A 20,938-nucleotide genomic window follows, 5' to 3' on the forward strand; every position below is an offset into this window, starting at 1 on the left:
GTTTCTAGTTTGCTGCAGTGACAACCAAACACACATTATTCTCTTTCAGTTTCCAGCTATTCTTGGATGTATAGACCCACCTACTGCATAGTTTCACTTCCTTAGCTATTTTCTTGTGTGTATTTAAAAATGTGATTGGGAATTAAAACTTTGTACTTAAAAAGGGACTGTAAAGAAAAAATGAAAGGGGGTAGAGGATAAAACCTGAGAAGTTCAGGTTTTGAACAATACCTATAAGACATCTATCTGTTGTTGCTGTCTCGAGAAATTGACATAAAACTGTGTCAAAACTATACTAAAACGGTATAAAAGTTTTAAATAAATCATATTCAATAAATACGCAATCAATCTGAAAACGCCTATACCCAACAGCAACCTGAAAATCTCAGGTTTGCTCCTGTGGGATATAATCGTTTTCAGATTGATTGCGTATTTGTTGAATATGATCTGATTAATACTACAACTGTTATACAAAATCTAGCGTACGCCCGTTTTGGTATAATTTTGACACAGTTTTATGTCAATTTATCGAGACAGCAACATCAGATAGATGTCTTATAAGTATCGTTCAAAAGCTGAGATTCTCAGGTTTTATCCTCTACCCCTTTTCATTTTTCCTTTATAGTCCCTTTAATTTGTGTAAATAAATATTTTTAACAACTATATAAACTTTTCTCAAAAATTGGAATCTATTTAAAATAATTTTTTTGTTGTTGTAAAAGTTAAATGGAAATTTACTTTTTTTGATTTATGCTATGTCGAACATTTCCTAAAATTACCTACTATTTTACAATATATTTCAACAAAAAAGAATATCAAAGGTTCTCGCCTTTTTAGCTAAAATATATAAATAAAGTTTTTGCCACTAACTCTGATCTTTTAATTCCTAATTCTTTGCAACCCAATAAACAGATTATGCAGTTTGAGTTTGTGGCAAAAACTCATTTTTTTTGCCATTTTTGTCTGTATTCAATAAACATCAAAACTGCTGAATCGATCGGGCCCAATATGGGTAGTTAAAAGTTTTTGCTTGGAAATAACGATTTTTGAAAATTTGAGTTTTACAGTCAGGAAGAAAAAATCGACACATGGAAAGCAACATCTATTGACATTTAAACGATTTAATTATTGCCAGAAGAGGGTGCGAAACGCCCAGAAAGCTTAGTTTTAATATATATTATTATATAATCAAAAAAGGCTCGAACGTTCCCCAAAAGAAAAAAAAGCTTTGTGGCACAGCAAACCAAAATTTTTAACTATAGTGTTATAAAAAACTATATTTCAATAATAATTCAAAACTAAAAAAATGTTATTTTAATATTATTATTAGTATTGGCATTATAAAAACATTGCTCATTTTTTATTTCATATATTTATAAAGAATCTTGAGTAAAAAATTGGAATTTGTCCCTTTAAATATGAATAATGTTGAACTAGAATACAGCAGATATAGGCTGATTTGTATCTTAGCTTTAAATCAACATTCCTTAAACTTATCTCCCTTTCTTCCTTTCTAAACCTTATATTTCTCCCTTTTTTTCCTTTCTAAACCTTATACTTCTCCCTTTTCTTTCTTCCTGAACCTTATACTTCTCCCCTTTCTTCCTTTCTAAACCTTATACTTCTCCCTTTTCTTCCTTTCTAAACCTTATACTTCTCCCTTTTCTTCCATTCTTATCGATATACTACTCCCCCTTTCTTCCTTTCTAAACCTTAAGCTTCTCCCCTTTCTTTCTTTCTAAATCATAAACTTCTCCCCTTTCTACCTTTCTGAACATTATAATTCTCCCCTTTCTTTCTTTCTTAACGAAATACTTCTTCCCCTATCTTCCTTTCTAAACCTTATACTTCTCCCCTTTCTTCCTTTATAAACGATATACTTCTCCCCCCGTTCTTTCTTTATGAACCTTGTACTTCTCCCCTTTCTTTCTTTCTTAACGATATACTTCTCCTCTTTCTTCCTTTCTTCATCATATACTTCTCCTCTTTCTTACTGTCTTTAAATTTTTTAGCTTTTTGTAAAAAAAAATAATAATTCAAGAGGATTCATCTATATATGTGAACACTTTGCTTGCTTGTCTGTCTGGGTCCCTGTCTGCTGTATCCAATAAATGTCAAAACGACTGAACCGAACTTTACATGTCCCCAAGATAGGTTAATAGTTGATCAAAATTTCAAAAATTAGCTTCAACAAAATTAGATTTTCATAAAATTTTGAAAATCCACGAAATTTTCTTTATTAAATCCAGGAACATTTTTTTGATTTTGTTTTCCTTCCAGAGAAAATGTTCACAATTTTGCTTAAAAATTTTAATTTCTAAGTTTTTCTTAAAAAACATTTATCTTCTTATCTCTACCTTACATATTTTAAATGATAATATATTAAAGATTATTTATCAGAGGGGACGGAAGTTAATGATTTTAAAGATAAAAATGTTGCTGCTCCCTTCCTACCCTCACATGCAATAGTCCAACATGAACCCTTCCCATCCTTCCCATCCTTCCCGTCCTTCTCATCCTTCCCATCCTTCCCATACTTCTCATCCTTCTCATCCTTCCCATCCTTCTCATTCATCCCATCCTTCCCATCCTTCCCATCCTTCCCATCCTTCTCATCCTTCCCATCCTTCCCATCCTTCCCATCCTTCTCATCCTTCCCATCCTTCCCATCCTTCTCATCCTTCCCATCCTTCCCATCCTTCCCATCCTTCTCATTCTTCTCATCCTTCCCATCCTTCTCATTCTTCTCATCCTTCTCATCCTTATCATCCTTCCCATCCTTCCCATTCTTCCTATCCTTCCCATCCTTCCCATTCTTTCCATCCTTTCCATCCTTCTCATCCTTCCCATCCTTCCCATCCTTCTTATCCTTCCCTTCCTTTTCATCCTTCCCATCCTTCCCATTCTTCCTATCCTTTCCATTCTTCCCATCATTCGCATCCTTCCCATTCTTCTTATCCTTCATATCCTTCCTATCCTTCCTATCCTTCCCATCCAACCCTTCTCATCCTTCCTATCCTTCCAATCCTTCTCATCCTTCCCATCCTTCCCAGTCTTCCAATAATTCCCATCCTTCCCATTCTTCTTATCCTTCCCATCCTTCCTATCCTTCCATTCCTTCCCATCTTTCCCATCCTTCTCATCCTTCTCATCCTTCCCATTCTTCCCATCCTTCCCATCCTTCCCATTTCTTCTCATCCTTCCCATCCTTACCATCCTTCTCATCCTTCTCATCCTTCTCATCCTTCCCATCTTTCCCATCCTTCCCATCCTTCCCATCCTTCCCATCCTTCCCATCCTTGCCATTCTTCTCATCCTGCTCATCCTTCCTATCCTTCCCATCCTTCCCATCCTTCCCATCCTTCCCATCCTTCTCATCCTTCTCACCCTTTCCATCTTTCCCATCCTTCTCATCCGTCTTATTTATCTCATCCTTCCCATCCTTCCCATCCTACTAATCTTTCCCATCCTTCCCATTCTTCGCATCCTTCCCATCCCTACCACCCTTCTCCTCCTTCTCCTCCTTCCCATCTTTCCCATCCTTCCCATCCTTTCCATCCTTCCCTTCCTTGCCATTCTTCTCATCCTTCTCATCCTTCTCATCCTTCCCATCCTTCCCATCCTTCCCATCCTTCCCATCCTTCCCATCCTTTCCATCCTTCCCATCCTTCCCGTCCTTCCCATCCTTCTCATCTTTCCCATCCTTCCCATTCTACTTATATTTCACGATGATTTTTAAAAACAAATAATAAATTATCTTTACAGATATGAACGATGAAGGCTTGAACATTTTTAAGTTAATTAATCAAAATTTAAAAAAAAATTCATTTCAAAATGAGTGAGCTGCAGTTTTAGAACGGAACAGCTTTAAAAATTAAATCTAACTTTTTATCATTTCTATAAATTGATAATTTCCATCTATATAATATGATTTTCGACTTCGATGTCATCGGTCATAATAAAATATAACATACTATGCTATCAGGGCGCTTCGTGCCCATCTTCTATTTTAACTTTTAATAATTGCATAATCTTTCAGCTTTTTCTCTTCGATAAAACAAAAATAAAATTTTATTTCGAATTACATTTTTTATTTCGTGTACTTACAAAAATTGTCCACAATTCAAAAAACGTTGAAGACAATTCTTTGTATATCTGAGCATTTAATAACCTTCCCTGGGGTCATGTAAGGTCCCACACAACATTTTGACGTTTGACGTTTATTGGATGCAATCGGACAGACAAACAGCTAGACAGACAAGCAAAGTGTACATATAGATAAATAAATAGTTTTTTTTAGTAAAATTTACCAATTACAGTTCTGTAATGTACGCTGTCTATCATATCATTTTAAGTTTTAATGGTGTCTCACTTAACATGACAAAAGCAAGACAAATTGAAGGTCGTCTTTCATCAGATAATTTGCGGCAATTATGCGTAAACCTTCTATTCTAAAAGTAAAGTTCTAAAGTTAATAATAACAAGAGACCACTTGGTTTGGCAATTCCAAAATGTGGTCTGACTTTTTTTTAGCTTTTACCAGAGATATGTAGAATTTTGTTCAGATTTTGACAATTTTGGTTATCTTATAATTAAACAAGACATTCGTATACATGTTCCCTGTACGCGGCCAAATGGGTGGACCGAATGGGCTGAAATTAGTTGTTGACACCCTCCGTGTTATATATAAAGGCTAAATAAAAATCGATTTTATTTCTAATTCTTTTTTTCAAAATGTGTTTTTTTTTTCACGGGCAATGCCGGACCCTTTAGCTTGTATATAATAAAATTGAAATTTGAACGAAATTCTTAATATCTCCAGTAATATTGAGAGCACAAAAATGCAGATCCCATTTTGAAAAATTTTGTGGTAACTGTTTCAAGAATAATAAATGTATGTTGACCACTGAATGTCAAAAATAAGTTCAAAGGTCAAAGACGATTTTCAATTCGTTTTGTTTATATCGTAATGTTTTGTGGCACACCCTGTACATACGACCCAACTTTAAAGTTCAAGGAAAACAACAGAGCTAATCTTACGACTCTCGGATGTTCGCGAAAGTCTTATTTGATCGCATCATAAATCTTTCGGATCTTTTAAACTTGACAATTTGATGTTGTAACTCTTTGATATTTGATATCTCAAACTTTAAATCCTGTCTGATCAAATAGTCAAAGTTTTAAATATTAAAGGTGTACAGCACCAGGTTGCAATATTATAGGAATCAGAACTTTTGAGTTTGTAATGAGTTATCATTTTCTTTAGAATATTTTATAACTATTTTCTGTTATTTTTTTACGAATATAAATAGTAATAAAATGTATACAAGTAGATTTGATAACATTATTATTGTAAAGATTTCAAGTATTTATAGAACGGCAGGTCCTATTCACAACGATACACTCCAAACCTTTATGTATGCACTAATGATGGTGTTATCCATCTTTTTCTTTCTTAAAATCGATAGATTTTAATTGAGGACGTGAGGATATGTAATTTATAGAATTTTTATCTTTAACTTAACAAAAAAGTTACTTCTTTTGATAATATGGTTCAGAATAACGGGAACATCAATTGAATAAATTTACTATTAGAATTTTTTAACAAGAACAATTAAGGTTATTTAAACAGCGGGGAAAAACCAAATTTACCGCAAGTATTAAATGTGAAGGTTGCCCCCCCCCCCCCAACTACAGGTTATTGACCGCGCAAATTCATCAAATCCTAATGAAATTGATGAAATTGATGAAATACTCGAGTTTAAAAAAAATTTCATTGACTTAATTTTGCTGATTTAAATAAAAAATCTGTATTTTTCCGGCACAGGGGTTTTAATTAAGGATGTCGTTAAATTAGTTTTAAATTTGATTGATTTGTTTAATTTCATTGATTTGTTTAATTTGATTGATTTGTTTAATTTCATTGATTTGTTTGGCAGGACAAACTTTTTTGCACGTTTTGACAACCTAATGCCGTGCTTATGTTTATTTACTCTAGATGTTATGATGAAAAAGAACAAATATGTCACCTTTCTCCAACTATCACTAAAGAAATCAATTTTTAAACATTCCACACTAAATTCTTTCACTATTAGGCTTATATTTTTACATTTACTATTGTCACATTCTCCTCGGGGGCAGGTTTAGGGGACCTGGGGTTTAGAAAAAAAAGAACAATATTGTTGGATACTGTAGTATTCTGTATATATACACACTGTAATCGGTATCAGTGTATGTGCACGGCCTTATAGAAAAATGGGGAGGTTAATAATACCCCCCAAACATGCCTTCCTCCCCCCACACTGCCTCGCAACATAAATAATACAAAAATCCTCAAACCAAACCCAGAAAATTTGGTGGGAAAATTAATGGCGGGGTTTCTCAACTAAATTTGCGGATTTTCTGCTCCACAGATTTTACGAGTTTTCAAGTCCCCCTAAGGGAAAGTCTGTAAATGTATGGGGGAGAGAGTAGGCTTGATTTTAGCTGCTGACCGGCCTACACAACATTCTCTGACGCGCCACCCATTTTGTAGACACCATTTTGAAAATATATTTTGCATTTGGAAATAATACGCAGAGAAGAAAACGTCTACGTTATTTTTTGTAAAGTTTCCCGCAAAAAGCACCCCCCCCCCCTCACATTCCGCCCCTCTATACATTTTTTTATAAATAAATATAAACATATATGATAGTTACTTATAGGTTTGGGATATTTAATACAAATATTGCATTCCTCTTTTTGAAAATATTTAAAACTTTAAGGAATACAAATACACTACTCAACTTGATTATCTATCTCTTTCAGTTTCTTTCACACAAAGTTTAAAATATCATATATTTCTTTCTAAATTCATAATTATTTATAGATACTATCATATTATATTATATTGCAGTCTTGCATTGTTTATCAAAAATACAAAGATGTTTTAATGAAAATATTATAAAAAAGTATTTTTAAGAAAACATTCCAAATCATATTTTCTAATGTTTAGATCATTAATATAAAATGAAGTTTTTAAAAGTCATTTGACGAAATAAATAGACTTCAGTTACATTATTTGGATTTCGGAGATCACAGGAACCCATTTGACCTCTATCTATCTATCTATCTATCTATAGAGGGGGAGGGGGGCACCATTAGTTCAAAATATCCCCACTAGATGGATTCCTCGTGGAACTTGAAGTTGTAGTTGTTTGTTGGTGAGGGCTGAAATTAGAATTATGATAATTTAAATCAAAAAAGAAATATTTTTAAGCTGCAAACATATTTTTAAGTGACTCGTGGGTCTCCATGTAAAAAGCGGTGTATTTGATTCACAATGGTAGCTTTGTTTAATGAGTGTGAAACCGAGATCATTTCTTTTCTGTCGGAGCATTGAATATTTTCAACTCTGGATTCTCTGTGACATTTATTTGCGAAGTCAGTTTCAGAGAATTAAATTCGTCATGTTCTAAAAAGAAAACCGGCAATATCATAATCATTGATACTGGGATATAGATTTAAAGGACCAATTTAAATCGTACATATGTCTCTTTAAAGATTAAATTTAATGTAAATCTAAAAAAATATTACAGTGTATGTACATTGTACAATGATAAATAATGTACATAATAAATAGTATTCTTACTTTCGCTTCATCTTGAAGAGGTAAGTAGACGTAGAGGAACACTACTTCGTCAGTCTAGTTAATACCGTACAATTATTATATGTACACACTGTACAGTGGTACAATGAAAACATTGACAATTATTGTCGTCTTCCATTTAGAAATTAATTACTTACAATTTGTAAATCCTGAATTGAAATGTTAAAGTAAGAAGACGAGAATAATGGCGCTATATGTACACAACGAGGGTGTAAGTTTGTATGTCCGTGCAGGGTGGGTTTGTATGTATGTCCGTGCAGAGTGGGTTTGTATGTTTGTGCAGGGTGGGTTTGTATGTATGTCCGTGCAGGGTGGGTTTGTATGTATGTCCGTGCAGGGTGGGTTTGTGTGTATGTCCGTGCAGGGTGGGTTTGTGTGTATGTCCGTGCAGGGTGGGTTTGTGTGTATGTCCGTGCAGGGTGGGTTTGTGTGTATGTCCGTGCATGGTGGGTTTGTGTGTATGTCCGTGCAGGGTGGGTTTGTGTAAACATAATAATAAAGATCAAGACTGCTCAATAAAGCTTAGATAAGATTACAAACATTCGGAAGGGGAGAGGAATAAAAGTGGAGAAATGGGAAGAAGGGAGAAAGGGGAAAGAAGGGGGGGAAAGAGGAAGATTGTGGGAAAAGGGGTAAGAGGGAGATGGGAAGAAGGGAGAATAGGGAAAGAATGGAGGAAAGAGGAATATTGTGGGAAAATAGGGTAAGAGGGAGATGGGAAGCAAGTAAGTAGGCCGGAAGAAAAGAGTATCAAACTATTTCTTTTTGTGACAACCTAAGACACATTAAATTGCTTAAATGTCGTCCTCCTATTCCACATTATTTTTATATCCCATTGTAGGTACTGATCGACATCGTTTTGAGGTCCGTTTTAAAGGGAGTGTCCGCGAAAAATGAAACGGGGTATAGGCTGACGTGGAAAATTATTCTTTGGTGATCGCTACTAATCTTACTCCTACATGCTGCGTCTATAAGGAGAAAATGGTTAAACTCTACTCATACTAAGAAAAAGTAGCGTCCATAAATTCAGAAAGTTGTAACAATTCGACTCGGATCGTAAAAAAATCATTTTAATTAAGTTAGTACAAGTACAGCCTATCATCGGTTTTTTTTTCGACGCATTCTTCGTTTATAGCATTTAAAGTTTTTCAAACTTTTAAAGATTCCAGAATAATTTGATATGAAAAATATTAATTCAAAATTGCACGCTCGATAAGTTTTCTTTTGTTACATTTGGCAAAAATGTTATAATGACAAGAGATATTAAGCAAACGATTCTTTAAACGATTAGTAAAATCGTTTTTCGTTTTCAACATTTTTTTCGTTAATATCTTTAATCAGAGATGAAATTTTGTTTAATTTGTTGAAAGTAAACTCATCTCAGTTCGTTACCCATCACTAGTTATATACTATACCTCTGAATCATTTTTAACTCCATGAGGGCACATTGATGGGATGTTAATACACTGCCAGGGAGAACTGCGGTTTTTTATCCCGTTCAGAACAATTACAGGGGTTCCCTGAGAAATAAAAAAATTGTGCAATAATGTTGGGAAAAAATATTTATTAAAAGATGTTTTTTTAATAAAGAAATTTTTATATTTTTGGTTTGTTTTGTTAAATCAAATCTGTTCGTTAACTTAGGTTTGGAAAAATATTTATTGAATACCGTATTTTCTTAAAATCCAAACAATTTTACGACTCTTTCTTGAAAGTTTGTCAAATTTCGTCGTACGAGAGTACAATATTCAAGCAATCAACATTTTAACTTAAGTTTTAAATTGAAGTGATAAATGTTACCGTGGTTTCAACGTTTTAATGGGAAAATAAAAGATGGCACAGAAAAATCAAAAATAAATTATGAATATATCTGCACAGTGCCTCCAGCGAATATCATTCTTTTCATCCTATAGAATTAATTTTAAATCAATTTTAATTTCTTATTTCTTAAAGAGAATATGATTCAAAAATGTAAGAACACACAGATTAAAGAAGTAGAAGGTAGACTGTATGTGACATAATACAGTGGTAACCAGAAAACAATGGAATAGAAAGACGACAATTTAGCAATACTTTAGCGTTTTGATGTTGTTACAAAGCAAATATTTTTACTAGCAACTTAGCAATTAGCTGACTTGAGTTTAAAAGTCGTCTTCCTATTTCAGAGTTTTCTGGTTATCACTGTATGAGAAAATTAAAGTTTATCCGGTGACAAAAAATTTTCTACTTCTTATTTGATTTATGATCTGAGGCGTGTTCATGGGGGGGGCTATGGGGGCTAAGCCCCCCCCCCCCATCTTTGAACCAGTGAATCTATTGATTTCAGGGGGTTTTTGCAGGCCCCAACGGGTGCTAGACCTCACTGGAAAGAAAAAAAATTAAGACCCCCCCTGAACAAATTCCTGAATAATCCCCTGTTTATGGTTGAATCTCACGTACAATCTACGTTGGTTTGGCATGAAGGGCTAGGTTCGAAAGGAATTGAGTCTTCGCCACAGATTTTGATTTTCTAATTCCTATATCTTTGCAATCCAATTTCGTTGACCTTAGATATTTCAAACTATTTATTTTGCTAGATCAAGTAATCTAAGTTTGAAAAATCCAATCTGTAAACCATTATATTGCCAAGAATTAGGGATTTGAAAATTTGAGTTTTTGGAAAATTCCTGAGTAACGGTATAGTAAGCTATGCTTTATAAAAAGAAATTATTATGACACATTTTAACGTAACCTATACCCTTAATTATCTAAGTGAATACTCATTTTAATTATAAATCAACGTTTTGGAATAGAAATTGCAAGAATGGTTCAAATATTGTTTTTATGCTTTTATTTTCAGTTTAACATATTTATAGATTAATTTTCTGAAGTCTGAGCTAACTTTTTTTTCGTAAAAGGGCAAGTTCTAGCTATTTCGTAATTTTTCTTTTAAAATAGAAAATTCTGATTATTTTATAATTTACCGGAACTTCCAGGCCTAGACTGTCCCAACTAACCCAGTCCTTTCCGTCAAAGGGTTCAACAACCCTCCAGGGGAAATCCTAAAAAATAGTTTTATTAACTTGTGTGAAGGGTTTTATCAATTGTTATGAAATTATAAACGATATGTAATAAATATAGTAATAACCCCTATATCTTGGAAACCTGAACCTACCTGTATATATATTTCGTTAAAATCACCTGACCGTATAATCGGTCAGTTTAATCTTTACATGTACCTTTTACTTAAATAAAGTTAGTTGAATATAGACTCTGGTTAAGAACGGTTAGAGATACAATTACTCGGTAGAGAGGATAGAGTCTGATAGCTTTGTGTGTTTATAAATACATACTTGGACCAACCAGTGTTCGGAAGAGAGGTAGCATTGTGTGTTCGGTAGAGAGGATAGAGTCTGATAGCTTTGTGCGTGTATAAATACACACTTAGACCTACCAGTGTTCGGTAGAGAAGATAGAGTCTGATAGCTCTGTGTGTGGGTAAATACACACTTAGACCTACCAGTGTTCGGTAGAGAAGATAGAGTCTGATAGCTTTGTGTGTGGATAAATACACACTTAGACCTACCAGTGTTCGGTAGAGAAGATAGAGTCTGATAGCTTTGTGTGTGGATAGATGCACACTTAGACCTACCAGTGTTCGGTAGAGAGGATAGAGTCTGGTAGCTTTGTGTGTGGATAGATACACACTTAGACCTACTAGTGTTCGGTAGAAGCTTTGCGTGAAGATAAATACATACTTAAAGACTTGCCAGGATTTGGTAGAGAGGATGGAGTTCGATATCTTTGTGTGTGGATTGAGACACACTTAAAGAAATATTGGAGTAAGGCATTTATTACAGATAAATGAAAAAATGAACAAACTTTGAAAAATTCATACGTTGGCTTTTAAATCAAGAAGATTTCAAAGTTATAATGATTTAAATATTTCAAAACATTTTGAAATAAGTAGATTTAAATTCATTTTTTTCTCATAAACTGGAAAGCTATTGTTTTAAGTCTTGAGAAAGTGGTATAGTTTTTATATGTTTTCGAAAATGGAAAATAAAAATGTTATTTTTAAATGACAAAAATTGAACAAATCTTGCAGAGAAAGTTTATTTTTTTGAAAGGTGTGTTTTTGATACTACAACAAATACCTTTTGACTGTCTTGAACTTCTTGGGTGGTATGGAACTCGATTGAAGCAGGCATATGATGAGATACTGGTACCTTATATGGATCCACTGGTGTCTGATAAAAAAGAAGGGTTCATACTATGAAAGCTGGTAAGTCTGGTGAAAGAAATACATGACTTACTCATTAAGGGTGTTTCTCTACAACTGTAATGTTTGATTTGCTCAAATTTCAATCAAAACTTGCAATTAATATATTATTAGTAAAATAAGATTGGGACATTTAGGTTTTCAGAAAAATCGCCATTCATATGAACTTTTCTAAATGTTGGTTTAGCTGTGATTAGAACAGACTCCATTTAGATATATACAGTCTCTGGCTCGATCTCTCATGTGGCTGACACACTTATTAATTTCTGCAGGCTGCAGGGAAACAGAAAACTCTTCCAAATAATTTTAAGCTCTTCATCAGTAGCAGGTTGAGCAATAACTGTAACCTGAAGGCTCGGCAAACCTGAAGCTCATTTCGAAGTTTTCCATATCCCAGGATAATCCGGATTTTCTACTCTTCAGTACTAGGGCTATTTGACCTATCAATTCTGACTGGAGCCATTTTTTTCAACTGCAGAATTTGAAATGTCACTCAAGGATTTTTAACCAAGTTTTGCGCATTTTTGCAATACAGTTTTAGCAAATCAAAAATATCAGTTGTAGCGAAACACCCTGTTGATATTTATTTGCTTAAAAAATCAATTATATGGCAATTGTCTAACCTTGCAGCATTCCACGGTAGTTTTAGCAACTTCTGCTTCAGCAGTTGCTGTAGTGGTAACAGTTGCAGACGGCATTTTATGCTGAAATCAAAATAATTTTCGATCATCTTTTTGTAATTTAGATAAAATTTTAAAAACCAACTTTAAAAAAAAATATTTAAATTTGTTCATCTTTAAATATTATTTAACTTTCCTGGGGTGAAGTAAAAATTGTTGCAAAAACAAGCCTGTCTTATACAATTTAACATTAGTTCGGAAATATTTGTCCAAATTTCAAGTTTTTTTATTCTTACATGTTAACACTTTCAGACCCAAAAGCTGACTAAGGCTCGTAATGCTCATATTCGGTTTATATACTGGGGCTGGATGCTTACAAATCCAACCTGGTTACTAGTTACGATAGCAGATTTTATAAAATATATATTTCTTAAATTTATAACGTTTCTTCACAAAAAAAAGTTTGTTAAAAGAATTACAGAATAGGCAAAGTGTTGAAATGCAAGTTCATAGCTCAATTTTTCAATGCAAGCTAAAATAGACAGATGAAAAAATTAAAAAAAATATTTCATTTTGTTTTAAGCAAATATCAAAGTGTGACAAATGTTTCTACATCCATTTTTCAAGGGCTTTTCAAATATTTAGTTTTTAGATCTGTAGCTTCAGTCACAAAAAGGTTATTTTAGATTTTTTCTCTCAGACCGGACTTTTTCGCCCTGTACATGCATCAAAAAAAAAATCTACAAAAAATCTTTTAAATTATTTTCATTAAAAGTCAAAAAATTTCACGATAATAGAGTCAACAATAAAAAAATGCCATAACAGAAAAAAAACTACAAGGGGGGCGCCAAACGCTCCCCCCCCCCCAGTCTGTGAATGGATATAATAACTCTTCGGAAAAAGGAATTATGATTGAAAACATGCACGAAGAGAAAATAATTTTTTTTAAACGCATCAATTACATAGATTTAAAATAAAAGCATGAAAAAGATAAAGTAGCAAATTTAACATTATGAAACACAGTTATTAATTGAAGTAACAGCTATAGGACACTAAATGTAGTCTTTTTAAGGTGCTTGTGTGTTACGTTCACAATAACCATAAGATAGCAGCCCAAAGGAGTTACATGTAGTCGGCTACAGAGAGAAAGCCTTTTCTACGCCGACTACGTGTAACTTCTTTGGGCTGCTGCCTCAGGGCTATGTGAACGTAACACACAGGAATTTTGATAAGACGATGTCCTTCAGCTAGTTAATCATATAATAATTTTTAAAGGGCTACAAAATCAGCTTGCAAAAAAAGAAAGAAAATTAGATGTGACAGTTCTTTATAGCGTCTACATACTTTGCTTGTAGAGCTGTTAGGTTGTGTCCAATAAACACCCAAACGGCTGAGCCGATCGGGCCCATATTTCTGTGGGACCCCAGGGAGGTGTATGGATGATCAAATTTTTAAATGTTTGCCTCTACACAATTCCATTTTTGAAAATTTTGAAAATCCAGGATATTTTTTAATAAAATCTACGAATTTCTTTGTTTGTTTAATGTATAAATGATCACAGTTGAAATTGAGAACAGGCGGAAAGCGCCCTTAAAGCCTAGTAAGAATATAATATGATAGTGCTAGCAAAGTGCATGTGATGTAATTTGTAAATACGCTATTTATTGCGCAATGTTTGTATATTTTAAATCATATTTTCTTAAAATTGGAATTTAGTCGATCTAGTTAAAACTTGTTTTCCGTCCAAAATAATAAAAAATGAAACTTAATGAAACACAAAAGAAATATGAATTATTTTTTAATACTTGAAAAAACATTTTTTGTTGATCACAAGATTTAAACCCAAAACAACCAAAAAATATTTGTTTTTTGGGACACCTTCGCAGAATTTGCACACATGCTCTGGTGCAAAATGTGTTTACAGTACAGTACAGTACAGATATTGAGAAAAATGCAAACTAATCAAGAGATTGACTTGAGAATATCATTAAATGCATATATAGCACTCTTCTTTTATTTTATATTTTAAAATATTATAACTTTGTATAGTTTGCGCTAAACAACAGTTTTTTTTATTTAATCCTAGTATATAAATTTCCTTTCTGGCAAAAAAAGAGTGCTTGGCAAAAACTTGATGTAACTGTTGTTATATAACTTGACGTAACTGTTATATAACTTGATGTAACTGTTGTTATATAACTTGATGTAACTGTTATATAACTTGATGTAACTGTTATATAACTTGATGTAACTGTTATATAACTTGATGTAACTGTTATATAACTTAGTTTTAAAATATACTGCATAACCTACTAAATTCTAGAGGTGAAATGTTTAGGCAGGCAAGGGACATTTAAAAAAACGTGATTTATTTTATAAAAATATAAAACTGTGTGGTATTTGTTAACCAAGGTAAATAATATCATTAAATACCGGCAAAGCAGGATTCATTTTATAATTCGCGGATTTTTTAAAAAAAAAACACTTAAATTGAAAAGATTTTTATATTCAATATCTTGTGTAATCTGTTTTTGTTTATTTTTTATTTAACAAATTTGTTAAACCTTTAACAAACAAAAAAAGGAAAAATTCTGGCACGAAAAAACTTATTATTGTCCAGCATGATAACAAAACAATTGCCTTTTAATATTTAATTTTTTTCTTGCCCAGATAGTTTTATTGTTATTTTTACGCTGCAGCTTGACATAAAAAATACACAAATCACTATAAATACGCATCCAATTAAAATACGAAAAACAAAACATTTAAAACTTTGCTTTTTGCATAATTCTTGTCATCTGGTCACTTTTAATTGTTTAGAATTATCTGTTAAATTTATGTTGAAGTGAGTAACACAAATATTATTCGTTAAATGACAAATTTAGATTAGTTTTTATTTGTGCGTATTCTATTTTAATAGAACGAATCTGGAAGATTTTCCCATTCTTCTAGGTTTAAAAGTATTTAATTTTCTGATAATGTTTCCTTCCAGCGGAAATGCGAAATTCATTTTTGTATAGAAACCACAGTCAAAAATAGACAATTTTAAAAATTGACAAATATTCATAATCGATCAGACAAAATACATCTGAAATTATGCTTACAGTCCCTTTAAATTTGAATAAACTGTCACACCTCCGCAAATTATAACCAGTATTTTTTATTTTGGCGAAACAGGGCGTTCCAATACGCAGGAGATTTGACCAAACACTAACCAACAAAAGATGAACTTGATGTCGTCACTATTTCCATGTTTATTGGGACACCCTGAATGCGCATAAATTAATCGTTGTTTTGTTGGGACACCTTGCAAATAAAAGTAACTAAGAAGCTCTATTGAACATGAGGCTTTAAAAAAATAGCAATTTTTTTGACAACTTTCAATTGTCATGGTCGAAGGATTTCAAAAATGTTTTATACATTATCCTTTGCGTTCTTTATATAATTCATGACCGAATTTTGTAAACGTATTTTGATTTTTGCATATTTTGAAAATGGTTACCATTAGCATTTTTTCACGCTTAATACATAATAATACAAAATAAAATGAATTTGATGAATTAAATTTAAAACAATCTTCTCTCCTTTAGCCCTCTTCCTGGCCATACTATCCTTTTTCCTTTTTCCGCTATTCATGCACCCTTTCTCCTCTTTCATGCTCTCTTTCTCCTCTTTCATGCTCCCTTTCTCCTCTTTCATGCTCCCTTTCTCCTCTTTCATGTTCCCTTTCTCCTCTTTCATGTTCCTTTTCTCCTCTTTCATTCTCCCTTTCTCCTCTTTCATGATCCCTTTCTCCTCTTTCATGCTCCCTTTCTCCTCTTTCATGCTCCCTTTCTCCTCTTTCATGCTCCCTTTCTCCTCTTTCATGCTCCCTTTCTCCTCTTTCATGCTCCATTTCTTCTCTTTCATGCTCCCTTTCTTCTCTTTCATTCTCCCTTTCTCCTCTTTCATGCTCCCTTTCTCCTCTTTCATGCTCCCTTTCTCCTCTTTCATTCTCCCTTTTTCCTGTTTCATGCTCCCTTTCTCATGTTTCATGCTCCCTTTCTCCTGTTTAATGCTCCCTTTCTCCTCTTTCATGCTCCCATTCTCCTCTTTTATGCTCCCTTTCTCCTCTTTCATGCTCCCTTTCTCCTCGTTCATGCTCCCTTTCTCCTCTTTCTCGCTCCCTTTCTCCTCGTTCATGCTCCCTTTCTCCTCTTCCATGCTCCCTTTCTCCTCGTTCATGCTCCTTTTCTCCTCTTTCATGCTCCCTTTCTCATCTGTTTCTCACATATTGCGCATTCTTTCTGGGCTGCGTTTTTTTTGAGTTTTTAAAGCTTCTCCGTGGAATATGTTATTTACAAAAAACTCGATTAAGAATATCCAGAAAAATCCAGCTTTTTTCTCTCGTTAGAATTTAGATGCATCATTTACATTTGAACATTTGTGTAAAATAGATCTATATATATCTTACCATAAACATATTGATAAAAAAAAACTTTTTTTAAGTGCAGAGAACATTATTTATAAATGACAATCTGAAACTTTGGCAATAACTTTTTAAGTAAAAAAAATCAGGGTTAGATTAATTGGAAATGATTTTCTCTAATTATCGGCACCCATATACCCTTCTTACGATGTATCTTTCTTTAAAAAAGCTTGATAACACGAATATAGAAAAATCTGGTTTTTTTCTCGTTTGAACCTTGAAATATAATTTTGTATTATTGATTTGAAAACTTGTTTAGAATAGACGCAACACAGTACGATATAGATCACACTGTTGACATATTTGAGTACGGTTATAGTAATAAAAACTGATATTTATTAGAAATTAAAGGGAGAGCTCGCAAATTTTGACTTGACTGACAATAACCAGAAAGCAAAGGAAGTGCATGCAAATTTTAATTTTAACCCACATTTACCAGACATTAAAGGAAGTGCACGCTGATTTAAATTTTAACCCACATTTACCAGAAATTAAAGGGAGTGCACGCTAATTTTAATTATTTCTCACATTTATCAGAGATTAAAGGGAGTGCACGCTAATTCTAAGAAAGGGAGAGATTTTTTCTTAAAAATCATTGTCAATTGATCAGTCCTAGAAAATTTCTTCTGAAATCAATTCTGTATTCTGTAGAAATCTTTTATTGTAAAATCAATTTATAAGAATTTTCCAAATTTTAACAACTTTTAGAAAAGCTACATAAATGAATTGTGTCTTTTTCACAATCTCTGATACTCTTATCACTATATCTTTGCAACCTTAGATATTTAAAAATACAAATTCTGTTAGATAAAGTATTAAAAATTTTAAATTTCCAAGATTTACACTCTCAGGTTGCAGGGATATATTTACACTATCAGGCTGCAGGGATATATTTACACTGTCAGGTTGCAGGGATATATTTACACTGTCAGGTTGCAGGGATATATTTACACTGTCAGGTTGCAGGGATATATTTACACTGTCAGGTTGCAGGGATATATTTACACTGTCAGGTTGCAGGGATATATTTACACTGTCAGGTTGCAGGGATATATTTACACTGTCAGGTTGCAGGGATATATTTACACTGTCAGGTTGCAGGGATATATTTACACTGTCAGGTTGCAGGGNTTGTTTGGTGTACTGTCCCGTTTGGTGTACTGTCCCGTTTGGTGTACTGTCCCGTTTGGTGTACTGTCCCGTTTGGTGTACTGTCCCGTTTGGTGTACTGTCCCGTTTAGCCAAAAATGGTCACTAATTGTACTGTTTAGCTTTATCCAGCTGGTTAATAATCGGCCTGATACTTGAAATAAACCAGAGTTAACAATAAAGTCAAAGAATAAATACGAACACAAAATAAATTCATTTTATATCATATTTCCCTAATCGCACCCAATGAACAGATGGACGCTTAAAAATAGTCCCTTTAAATAAAGTATCTTGATGTTTTGATAAAGGGTGTGAAAGAGTACAAGAAATTTGAGATTTCATATTAAATAAAAACATCTGTGTCAAAATTATAACAAATTTAAAAAAAGACAATATGTTAATTTATATTTATATGTTAGATGTTCTAATAGCTGATTTTTTAAACTTGTTTTTTAATCCAAGAAATAACAAAGTTTTTATTTATATATTTATTTCCCAAATATCGATTATCTCTATTTCTGTTTACATAATTATAATTATCAATTCAATCTTGAATAATGTAATCAAAAAAAAAAAAAAAATACAACATGGGGGTAAAGACTATAATAACTTTATTTCACATGATTCTAGCTTTTGTAAATATAAAAAAATCTAAGATTTAATCTCAGCTTAAAACACAAACTAATTAGGCAAATTAATGTCAATTAAAATCTAGAGTAATTGATTGCAAATTGTAGGAACACGTTTTATTGGTAAAGAAAACAAACTACATAATTTACATAATTTACGTCTTTTGTACAATCACACATCTGTTTAAAAATAAATTTTTCAATCAAATTTATGATTAAATTTATATTTAAGTATTTTACTGATTCAAAGATTGATCATGATTTAATGATTACATATTAGATCGATTGATTGATATACACAGTTGATTTGGTGCTTAAATGATTTTTGATAAATATGCAGATTTACTGATCAAGTTACTAAATTATTTATTTATTGATTGATTTAATCCCCAGATGTAGACTCAGCGATTTTAAACAGTGTTAGGCACACATTCTGGAAATAAATAAAGAAAAAAAATTAATTAAAAAACAAATTAATATATAATTTCATTTTTTTAGCCCATTCGGTCTGCAATGAATCTAGGCTCTACACACGTCCGTCTAAATCGACTATTCGTACTATACTACTTTATTAAATACAGGCAAATAGAACTCACCAAAATGGCCGGTCAGGGTCAACATGAAACATAGATATGATAGATAAACGAACATAGATAATAAAGATATTACTAGCATGATTGCATAATTCATTACAAGTCCAGCCATATAGCTAACATACAGGGTGTCCCATATCATTAGATCGCCAATGGGTCTAAATAACGATTTTCGGGACTTATCAGGAAATTTAAGAAGATTGAATCATTTTGTAAACTTGAATAAGAGTTATATAAAAATTTTATTATGTGTATTATTTTGGCGCTAAAGCTTGTAGATAATCTAACATGATATGGGACGCTCTGTACAAACCAATATATATGAGCGAAGGAAGAGCTTTAATACTTAGATAAAACACTCTATATAAGAATATATAAAATGTATTAAAGATATATAAGATTCATAAATATATATAAAGATACATAAGATATTGAAAATATGCATAAAAGATGAAACAAATATATATAAATGAAGACGACAACAAAATTAATTTAGAAAAACGAAAGGCTAATTATAGAAAGTGATTTAAGGAAAATGATATGGAGCAAGAAAAGTGACAGTGACAATTTTATCTATCAAGTAGATAGCAAGAAAAATCATAGACAGCTAGCAAGATGAAAAGAAAAGAGGACACAGAAGACGACCTTGTTTAAAATCTTAAATCTAAAGACGACCTTCATCAAGGCGGTGCCCCCAGGTTCTAAAAGTTACTCCCTCCGTTTACCCGCACTTGAACGATGTTACTTGAAGAATAAATGTTCGCTATTAAAGTCGACACACTCAACTTAGAATCTACCGAGTTCACCAATCAAAATTTGAGGCAAATCAGTCCGGGGGATCCTAAGTTATGATCGGACAAACAAACAGACAAGCAGAGATTACAACTTTATATATAGATTATAAATACACTTAAAAAATCCTCGAAAAATAAATTAGAAAGGTTTTTTGTTTTTAACTATTCGTAACTTATTTTTTTTCAAAATAAAAAAAGTGAAAGATGATGTACGGATTGTTGGTTTTTTTAGCTTGAAAATTGTTTATTTATATAATTTCTAAAACGCTCAAATCATTTTTGGAGAGAAACCACAATTAGTTTTGAAACAAAAAATATATTTTATTCATTCTTGAAGGATTTTTAGTATATCATTGTGAATCAGACATGTCACTCTTTCATTAATTTCTTTAATTTTATTCAATTATGTCAACAATTGTGTTATAATTAATTATTATTTGTATTTTCAGTATATACAGCCGTAGTACATTTGAATATCCGAGCCGAGTCAACCTTTCCGATCCCAGTTTGTACTGTGTCGCCCGGACATTGGGTAAATAAAGCAGACACTCAATAGGACTAGCCGGTGCAACAAGGTTGACGAGGTCAGACTTTAGGTTGAATTTACTTTTACTAAAGGGTCAGGGCCGGTGCGTGACAACTGATAACTATGTGAACTGAACAAATTAGATAATAATTTTTCAGTTTTTTATCTCCTCTTGCAAAACCTTTATGCAAGGGTAAAATATGCTACTAGGATTCTTGAGCTCGACATCTTATGCAGTACTTTGAAAAGG

At 32.6% G+C, this 20,938-nt stretch overlaps 1 protein-coding gene and 1 long non-coding RNA gene across 2 annotated transcripts; both read right to left on the reverse strand.

Moving 5' to 3' along the window:
* Window positions 1–6,823: 6,823 nt before the first annotated feature.
* LOC111696487 (uncharacterized) lies at window positions 6,824–9,197 on the reverse strand. Its single transcript, XR_002764096.1, has 3 exons — window positions 9,064–9,197; window positions 7,631–7,684; window positions 6,824–7,209 (listed from the first exon to the last, which is right to left on the reverse strand). It is a non-coding gene; the product is annotated as an uncharacterized LOC111696487 (long non-coding RNA).
* A 298-nt stretch (window positions 9,198–9,495) lies between these two features.
* LOC111696509 (uncharacterized) lies at window positions 9,496–12,847 on the reverse strand. Its single transcript, XM_023466120.1, has 5 exons — window positions 12,826–12,847; window positions 12,533–12,613; window positions 11,785–11,877; window positions 10,612–10,689; window positions 9,496–9,555 (listed from the first exon to the last, which is right to left on the reverse strand). Exons 2-5 carry the CDS (start codon window positions 12,605–12,607, stop codon window positions 9,496–9,498), a joined length of 306 nt encoding a protein of 101 aa, XP_023321888.1. The 5' UTR covers window positions 12,608–12,613; window positions 12,826–12,847.
* Window positions 12,848–20,938: the final 8,091 nt, after the last annotated feature.

Source organism: Eurytemora carolleeae, unplaced genomic scaffold (genome assembly GCF_000591075.1).
Source record: "Eurytemora carolleeae unplaced genomic scaffold, Eaff_2.0 scaffold199, whole genome shotgun sequence".
In the NCBI taxonomy this organism is placed as follows: domain Eukaryota; kingdom Metazoa; phylum Arthropoda; class Copepoda; order Calanoida; family Temoridae; genus Eurytemora; species Eurytemora carolleeae.